The 9,913-nt window shown below is 37.9% G+C and overlaps 1 protein-coding gene across 1 annotated transcript; it reads right to left on the reverse strand.

Annotated features, from left to right (window-relative positions):
- Positions 1 to 426: 426 nt before the first annotated feature.
- On the reverse strand, positions 427 to 8,396 carry LOC141486312 (uncharacterized). The gene is made up of 3 exons (XM_074184021.1): positions 7,919 to 8,396; positions 977 to 7,832; positions 427 to 890 (listed from the first exon to the last, which is right to left on the reverse strand). Exon 2 carries the CDS (start codon positions 6,294 to 6,296, stop codon positions 4,680 to 4,682), a length of 1,617 nt encoding a protein of 538 aa, XP_074040122.1. The 5' UTR covers positions 6,297 to 7,832; positions 7,919 to 8,396; the 3' UTR covers positions 427 to 890; positions 977 to 4,679.
- Positions 8,397 to 9,913: the final 1,517 nt, after the last annotated feature.

The raw sequence follows: 9,913 nt of genomic DNA on the forward strand, positions 1-9,913 counted from the left end.
AAATCGCGCGGGAAGTATGCGCAAATTCGCATTTACGAAAGTACGCAGGAAAATAGCACTATAAATGCCATGGCAGAAATGAGAGCTTAAGTTTCAGTTGATACGTCAAGAAGAGTACCTTGACCACGCCACTGAAGATGACTGCCACAGTTGCAGTTGAAACGTTTGATGATTGTATTACATAAGGGGGGAGGGAGAATATCTGGTGATATTCACCATTAACAAAATTATATCGTTCTTCTAATCAGGGGTTTGTTCTTACCTGAAAGTTATAATAAGAAAAATATTTAACGTGCTCTAGTGACTCCCCTTATCAACTATAATCCTGAAAACTAAAACAAAAACTTTGCCTAGCTTGGGGGTAGGTTCTCTGTATAGCGGGTTCTGATATCATAAATAATTCCAAGTGAATCAAACGAACCTGACTCATGAATTCGCCTTATTTATTATTGATTTTAGATCAATGAACATGAACATTTGAGATAGTACTCAAGGGAGATCTCACTTGCGTCTCACATTAGAATAATCAACGACATAAGCATATACAATTTCTTCTAACTCTTTCGTAGCACAACCCCATACAAATTATAATGATATTCTATTATAATACAATTTAAAAAAAAATAAATAAATAAGGAATTCAAAATAATTGTCTTATTGGCTAGACTTATCTGTTTCTGTCCAATATGAAGGTAGTGGATCTAATGTTTCTATTCAGGGTGGTGAGTCGGGATAAAAAGTCAGATCTCCTGGACTGGAACCGATCTATTCAGGGATGATCGTCTGGAGCGCAGGATAACACCTACCCATCAGGACTCGTTCCGGGTAACAAAGATGACTTGAGTCAAGGGTAGTAGGCCCCAAACAATCTAGGGGTGGAAGAACAAGCCCTAGGAGAAAACATCAATGAAAAAAATAATAAGGATTTTCGACCATCCAGAAGTAGAAGAAAAAAAAATAAGAAAATTCAACTTACGTGGAAGAAGGGTGGCTTGAAACGTAGCTGTCCTACGCAAGGACAGAAGACAAAGTGCCGGTAAACACAAAAAAATATCCGACTAAGTCGATAGCTAGAGGAGTAAAAAAAAACCAACTCAACGGAATGATTCCAACAGGAACTGTAAATCCATTCACCAATTACTTCCTCAGCACAAATTTTACGTCTTGAGAATTTATCCTCAAATTAGAGAAGAGCAAAACAAAGTTAAACTCGAGACGACATCGGCACAGGTGATATTTCCACCTAAATCAAGTAGGATGTGTTTTTTTCATTTTTTTGTTTTCTTTCCTTTTAGTTCAGTATATTTATAAAGAAATAGTCCCTTAGAATAGATAACCCATATGGCAGGTATGTGTTTAATAAGTGGTATTGATTTTTCTGAAGTCTCTCTTTACATAAAGCAATGATGAAACCAAAACAATTGTATTTGAATTATGAAACTTTGGAACACGTAACATCCCCCATCAACCCCCAGGAGAATTGCTCCGTAATTCTCCTTTAACATAATGGGATAACCTAAACTATTCGTCATCAGATTCAGAGTCAGGAGGTTTTGCTTTTAAATCTTTCACATGCCATAATCCTTTCGGGCGATCATCTTTGTCGGCTAACTCATATGTAGTTGGGCTCAATTTATTTTTAACCTTAAAGGGTCCTACGAATTTTGGGGCCAGCTTTGCAGTGAAGTTATTTGTGGCATCCGACAGAACAAAATTTCTTCTGTACACCCAGTCACCAATTGTATAACTAACTGGACGATGCCTCAGATTGTAACGATTCTTTGAACTCTTATGGGCCTTAGCGATTCGTTTTTGTACATCCTGATAGACCTGAACAATCTGTTGTGAACGTAACAGTAAGTCCTGAGGGGTACTGGTTGCAAAATCTGGAGACGTATGGAGGTCGCCAGAACCAACGTACTCCCTAGAAAAATTTATAAAATATGGAGTTAGTCCAGTGGTTTCATGAGTCGAAGAGCGAATGGCACAACCAACTTTGGGAAGAAGGGCATCCCAGTTCTTGTGATTATCCATTATATAACAACGCAACATGGTTTTGAGTACTCCGTTCACTCTCTCGACGGGATTTGATTGAGGGTGATAATTAGGAGTGTAGAATAATTTCACTCTGTAGGATTCACACAATTTTGAGAATGAGGTACTACGGAACTGGACTCCATTGTCACACTGTAAATACCTAGGACATCCAAAGACAAGAAAAATTTGCTCCTCGACTATCTTTGTCACTGCGGAAGCAGTGGCTGAACGAATCGGAAAGAAAAGTGGGAACTTGCTGAATACATCCATTATAACTAATACAAATTTATAACCTGACGAGGAACGTGGCAAAGGTCCAAAAAGATCGACACTTATTGTTTCCCATGGTTTCGTAACTTCTTGGGGCTTACCTAAAAAGCCTGCCGAAGAACGAAGAACAGGTTTATTTGATAAGCAAACCTTACATTTACCAACATAACGCGCAACATCAGACCGCATCTTAGGCCAATAATACCGTCTTTTAATGCGCTCATAGGTTTTGAAAATACCTCCATGTCCTGAGGACATCTGGTCATGATTTTCTTTCAATATGGCCAGTCTCCGACTTTTTGGTACCACTATCTTCCAAAATTCGCTATCGTCTCGCAGGTTTGGATATGAACATTTCACATACTTGAAAAGTAAATTGTTCTGACATCGCCAAGCAGGATAATGCAAGGGATGTGCTGAGACTTTTTCTCGTAGAGAATCATACCAACTATCTTTTCTATTCTTTGATCCACCTTGATTGATAAAGAGAGGATCGATACTGGTAATTTCAGGGACTGAACGACTTAGCACGTCGGGTACGACATGATCTCGTCCTTTTCTGTGGACAACCTCGAAATTGAATTGTTGTAATCGAAGAGTCCAACGAGCCAAGCGGCCTGTGGGTTCTCTAAGATTATGTAACCACACCAAACTATGGTGGTCAGTAATGACCTTAAAATTATACCCTTCGAGATATGGTCGTAACTTTTCACATGCGTAAATGACGGCAAGTAATTCTCGCTCTGTGGTGGAATAGTTTTTTTCGCTTCTAGAAAGAGACCGAGATATGTAACAAATCACATGTTCTCCATCATCATGCTCCTGCGAAAGAACCGCACCGATTCCATAAGCGGAAGCATCAGTTTGAACAATAAATGGTTTGGTGAAGTCAGGACAAGTGAGAACTGGGGCGGAAGCCAATGAATTTTTGATAAACTGAAAGGATCGTTCACAATCCTCAGACCAATGCCATTTTTTATGTTTGCATAATAATGCTGTAAGTGGAGCAATCGTTGTAGAAAATTGTGGTAAAAACCGGCGATACCATGATGCCATCCCAATGATTCTCCTTACTTCGGTAGTATTTGTAGGAGGTTTGATATTCAATATCGCACTAACTTTGTCAGGGTCCACATGCAGCCCATACTTATCCACAACATACCCGAGGTACTTCAACTCGTTCCGGCAAAATTGACATTTTTCTTGAGAGAGTGTCAATCCTGCAGATAATAGTTTTTGGAATATTATCTCTAACACTTCAAGGTGTTTCTCAAACGTTTCGGTAACGACGATAATGTCGTCCAAGTAGACAAATGAATATGGTTCCATTTCTGCACCAAATAAACGATCTACAAGACGTTCCCAAGTGGCAGGGGCGTTTGTCAACCCAAACGGCATTTTCTTAAATTGATACAAACCACGTCCGGGTACTGTGAAGGCAGTTTTATCCCTCGAATCCAAAGCTACTGGAACTTGCCAATATGCCGAGCGAAAATCGAGTGAACTCAAGTATTTTGCATTGCGTAACTTATCCAGGATCGTAGCAATGTAAGGAATGGGATAAGCATCTTTTTTCGTGACACGATTCAATGCCCGATAATCTACACAAAATCTCCATTTATCATTACCTTTGGGCACCAAAAGAACTGGTGAAGACCACGCTGAATCGGAGTGCTCAATAATATCATCTCTGAGCATGATTTCAATTTCCTCATCGATACGTTTCTGTACCGCTGGTGAATAACGATAAGGTCTTAGCCTAATTGGTTCCCCTTCCGTAATAATTTTGTGTTCTATCAGATTGGTACAACCAATCTTATTACCCATTAACCCAAAATACTTCTCAGTTAACTCCTTCAGAATTTTTCGTTGGGAAGTTGTCAGTACATCCAGAGCCACTAAAGAATTGACACAAGCAACATCTGGAGGGGAACTCTGAAAGGACCAACAATTTTTCCGTAAGTCGGGGATTATACCCATTTGTAGCCAAAAATCTATACCTAGAATCAAGGTATGAGAAAGATTTGGAATTATCAACAAATTTGTTACAACAACTTTGTCTTGTAATTGAATAGGAACACTGACTGAGCCTAAAACTGAACAGGATTGACTGTTTGCAACGGTACAATTCTCAACGCGAGAAGGTAATAATTTTACTCCTAAATTCTTCAAAATATTCCAACCTTTCATATTCATAAAACTAAAATTTGCTCCTGAATCCAGAAGACCCATGAAGCGTATACCAAAAATGGTTAAATTCAAATAGGGACGGTTATCGCCTTCACACTGTGCAAAAATATACGCAAGAACAGGTTTAAGACATACTATACTATCATTATATGATTTTGGGTCGAATTTCTCCTAACTCATCCTTAGACCCGCGGATGGTTCGGAGTCGCGTTTCCCGAACGGACACAATCATTACATGTACGAGAGGTAACATTTGCTTTCCCACATCTAAAGCAATGCTTCTTGAAGGCTTTAGTACAGTCTCGTTTACGATGGCCTATCTCTCTGCAATTCCAACATACCTCTCGACTAGCGTCTGTAGCAGAACTAGACGAAGCATGCCCTTGAATGGCGCTAACTTGTGGTTTGCGGGGCCTCTGGTACATAAGCTCAGGTTCCGCAACTATACTGGGATTAGTGGGAGGTGGGCGCATGCGCATTGTGCGCAATTGCACATCTTCAATGGCTTGAGCAGCTCTTTCTAATTCATCTATTGTTCCTATAGGGTATAGGGCCAATTGATTCTGAATAACTGGTAAGAGGTTACGTCTGATAATTCTCAGCTGAATTTCTTCACTCGGAGGTTGAGAAAGCTTTCTGAACAAATTTTTCATTTGAGCACTAAAAATTACAGTTTTCTCTTCAGCCCCTTGAGTTCGATTTCGAATATCACCCCAAACATCTTCTTCATACTCAGAGGACAAATAAGTTGTGCGGAGCTTTGCTTTAAAGCTGCTCCAAGAATCAAGGCTATCTCGAATTGCACGATACCACGATAATGCTGTTCCTGAAAACAGGATGACAGCGCTATGAAGAAGCTCTTTTTCTGTTATTCCGCAAGCATAACTGAGCTCTTCAATCCTTTCAATAAAATTTGTTACGCTACCTTGTCCATTGAATCGAACATTCCATTTCGAAATCGTAATGAAACTTCGTGAAAAATCCAACGTGACCGGATATGGTGTTATATTGAACTGACTTTCAACGGGTGGCATGGCAAGATCTTGCAACCCCATTCGCCGAACTCTAGGCTCAATTCCTAAAGTAGAATGCAAGTTCTGTTCCGTCTCCCTGAATGGAGTGGCTTGGCCTGCCTTATAAATAGGGCCAACCTGTATCTCACCTTGGGGGACATCCACTATATTCACCTTAGACTGAACACCTGTTACCAACTGTTCGACCGGACATGGTGATCCAGTGGGATCAGATTTTTTTTCACCTGCTCCCAATGAATCAATAAGAGGAGCATCTAATAAGTGTGACAACATTTCTCTGTTGGAAGTGGGTTCTATTACTGGGAGTGTAGGATTAGGTTGGTCTAGAATTGAACCTTGGTTTTCCGGGTTCAGGACTTCTGATAAACTGTTCTGTCTTATTGACTCTTCTAATTGCTCAAGGAGTTCCGCGGCCCTTGTTATCATTTGACATTTCAATTCAGTAAAATCTGTCGAAATTACCCGATTCAACCGCCCTATTACATGGAAAATCCGAGTTCGTACTTTCGCATATTCATTCGCTGTATTATTAAAGTCAAAATTTTTCACGATACTATTCAAATCCTCAATTTTAGATTCACAAATTTGAATTTCATTATTTGGGTCTAATCCTTCTACTGAATTGGTCAAAAAATTACCTGATTTCTCTAACTTCAAAAATATTCTCAATCGTTTTCGTTTATCATCGACAGAACCATCACTTACCGCACCTCTTACTAATAGTTCATAAGAAAGTTCATCAGATAATAATCTGTTGATTTCCATATTTCACTGAAAACTAATATTACTCAGATAAAAAAATAACTATATCTCCCGATTTCCCGAAAGAAAAAAAAAACAACTACCCAAATAACTTCCTGAAACCCCTATTCAATCAAAGGACAAAACGTCAACGAATAAGGTCAGTGAATGCCTTTTGAAACACTTATCACTTCAAGACAAAAATAAAAACATGAAAACGGTAACGATACTTACAAAGTACCCTGTATTATGAAAAAAAAAAAATACCTATGGGTGATGTAATGAAGTAATAACTGGCTAGAAAATCGTTATTACTATGCCTAAAAATACTTATTATTATCAAGAGTAATGCAGCTCAATACTCTTCCGAGAACCCCTGTATAAAGGAAAGAAAAAAAACTAAGGTCAGTGGTTGCGGATTCGATAACTCTTAAGTATTCAAAATCAAAACCACGGGCAGTTTTGAGACACCTTGTACCATAGAGAATACTTAAATGTGATCTAACGAAAGCACCTGATTTCTGGTCTAAAAATCCCTGTATGTCTGAAAATTCCTCAATAACGACAACAAAAATACCTGATTACTCTTTCGATCATCCCTGTAGGTGAAAAAAAAAATGATACAAATAAGTTTATGGTAACGTGTAACCACCCTGTATATATGCAACTAAGCAATTCTGGAAACATAAATCAGTACTTGACAGCTTCTTTAAATCCAAAAAAAAAACAATTTACAAAAAATATATGCGATATCGTTCGACGAACACAAGGCGAAATCACTTTCGAATAAATACACATGAGAAAAAAAATAAGAACCAGCTAGAATTAATTATTGGGCGCCATCTTATTACATAAGGGGGGAGGGAGAATATCTGGTGATATTCACCATTAACAAAATTATATCGTTCTTCTAATCAGGGGTTTGTTCTTACCTGAAAGTTATAATAAGAAAAATATTTAACGTGCTCTAGTGACTCCCCTTATCAACTATAATCCTGAAAACTAAAACAAAAACTTTGCCTAGCTTGGGGGTAGGTTCTCTGTATAGCGGGTTCTGATATCATAAATAATTCCAAGTGAATCAAACGAACCTGACTCATGAATTCGTCTTATTTATTATTGATTTTAGATCAATGAACATGAACATTTGAGATAGTACTCAAGGGAGATCTCACTTGCGTCTCACATTAGAATAATCAACGACATAAGCATATACAATTTCTTCTAACTCTTTCGTAGCACAACCCCATACAAATTATAATGATATTCTATTATCATACAATTTAAAAAAAAATAAATAAATAAGGAATTCAAAATAATTGTCTTATTGGCTAGACTTATCTGTTTCTGTCCAATATGAAGGTAGTGGATCTAATGTTTCTATTCAGGGTGGTGAGTCGGGATAAAAAGTCAGATCTCCTGGACTGGAACCGATCTATTCAGGGATGATCGTCTGGAGCGCAGGATAACACCTACCCATCAGGACTCGTTCCGGGTAACAAAGATGACTTGAGTCAAGGGTAGTAGGCCCCAAACAATCTAGGGGTGGAAGAACAAGCCCTAGGAGAAAACATCAATGAAAAAAATAATAAGGATTTTCGACCATCCAGAAGTAGAAGAAAAAAAAATAAGAAAATTCAACTTACGTGGAAGAAGGGTGGCTTGAAACGTAGCTGTCCTACGCAAGGACAGAAGACAAAGTGCCGGTAAACACAAAAAAATATCCGACTAAGTCGATAGCTAGAGGAGTAAAAAAAAACCAACTCAACGGAATGATTCCAACAGGAACTGTAAATCCATTCACCAATTACTTCCTCAGCACAAATTTTACGTCTTGAGAATTTATCCTCAAATTAGAGAAGAGCAAAACAAAGTTAAACTCGAGACGACATCGGCACAGGTGATATTTCCACCTAAATCAAGTAGGATGTGTTTTTTTCATTTTTTTGTTTTCTTTCCTTTTAGTTCAGTATATTTATAAAGAAATAGTCCCTTAGAATAGATAACCCATATGGCAGGTATGTGTTTAATAAGTGGTATTGATTTTTCTGAAGTCTCTCTTTACATAAAGCAATGATGAAACCAAAACAATTGTATTTGAATTATGAAACTTTGGAACACGTAACAATTGTAACCAAAGTAGATCACGGCAAATCTTGGAAACCAACCAAAACATTGACGCCCCCGTGAATACCCAAATAGGTGAATTTGAATTTTTTTTTTAATTCGACTTTGATACTGATCGCCTTGTAGAGCCCCGATTATCTGTGATATTCATAAATTGAGTATTTTGTCGATCTAATAGAAAACTTTTTCGTCAGATGAGATATCATTGCCTCTACTCACTCAGACCAGTGATGATACCTATGGCCGGAAGGAACATTATTGTCTGGTGGTGTGGAATTACGAATGCTTCGTTTTAAAGCTCTGATTTCATTTTCAAGCAAGAAATTCCGTCTCAGAAGAAGATTTGGTATATGCAGTGGGGCGCCTGTGGAATCAATTGAAATCATCACTGTCCTAGTTAGATTTGTTCTACAACGACGAGAAGAAATATTTCGAAATCAGTTTGAAGGTGATCGCCTAATTGGATTCAGAGAGGTGCTGTTACTGGACGAACGAGAAGTATCTCAACAATTTTCATTTTGAGGAAACTAGCACAAAAAATATCTGTTGAATATAATCGAATGTTAGTCACGGTATTGAACCAGGAAAGTGATTGGTTTCTGGCAGGTGCCTGAATATTTAGTTTCTCAATACCCCGTATGTACTTGTGATGCACAGTTTGGAACCTTTGGTGTAATAATGAATATTACTGGAGTTTAATCACAACACCGAACCGTTATTTTCAACACTTCGACATGTGTTTTAATTACCATGTGATCATCTTCAACAGGAAGATTCAATTAAATCTACATACAATGTTGTCCTTATTTATAATTTAGATACCTCTTCTAGGTACCTGGGTCCTAATTGTCTTAAAATCAATTCTACATTGTTGCCTTATCTACTAGTCGTTATTCATAATATTATTATGTTGACTTATTTCTAGGCATAGGCATCTAGATGCCTGTTGTTATTAATTTGTCTAACTAATCTTAATGAACTAAAGTCTATTGAATGGTTTTGTTGCAAAACATGATGGGCAACTGCTAATTTTTCTGTTCTTCCGTCGTTCTTTGCATCGCATTTGATTTCGTAATTTCCAGACTTATTCCAGACTTCTAGGCTCTGTAGTGTATAACTTGTTTTAAATACCACCTTCATACCTAGTTCCTTGAACATTTTTCCAAAGTTCTTCATATATTGGTGGTATGAAATTGAGATATATTTATCTTAATTTTTGTCGATTCTAAAAGCAACTTCCTACCTGGAATCGGTTTTCTTTCATACACAAATTAGTGAAAGAAACAAATTCATCAACTTCGTTATTATTGAAATTATTTTTCTCTAGTAATTCCCTGAGGTATTGTGAGATTTGTTGAATTGGTACACTAGGAAATGAAGAACTATCTGTATCTGTAAAGCAGGGAGGGTGAGTGTAGGCCCACAGCACTTAGGCCACATGTGACCCATTGTACATCTTCCCGAGGAGGTCATCGTCAATCCTGTCCTTTCCAGGAAGGTGGACAGGTCACTGG

This window comes from Leptinotarsa decemlineata, unplaced genomic scaffold (genome assembly GCF_025532065.1).
Source record: "Leptinotarsa decemlineata unplaced genomic scaffold, Ldec_3_MD MMD2_tig00026354_RagTag_RagTag, whole genome shotgun sequence".
NCBI classification, from domain to species: domain Eukaryota; kingdom Metazoa; phylum Arthropoda; class Insecta; order Coleoptera; family Chrysomelidae; genus Leptinotarsa; species Leptinotarsa decemlineata.

Bases quoted from the DNA above. Each gene is read 5' to 3' on its own strand.
- LOC141486312 (XM_074184021.1), bottom strand. From the start codon at position 6,296: ATGGAAATCAACAGATTATTATCTGATGAACTTTCTTATGAACTATTA.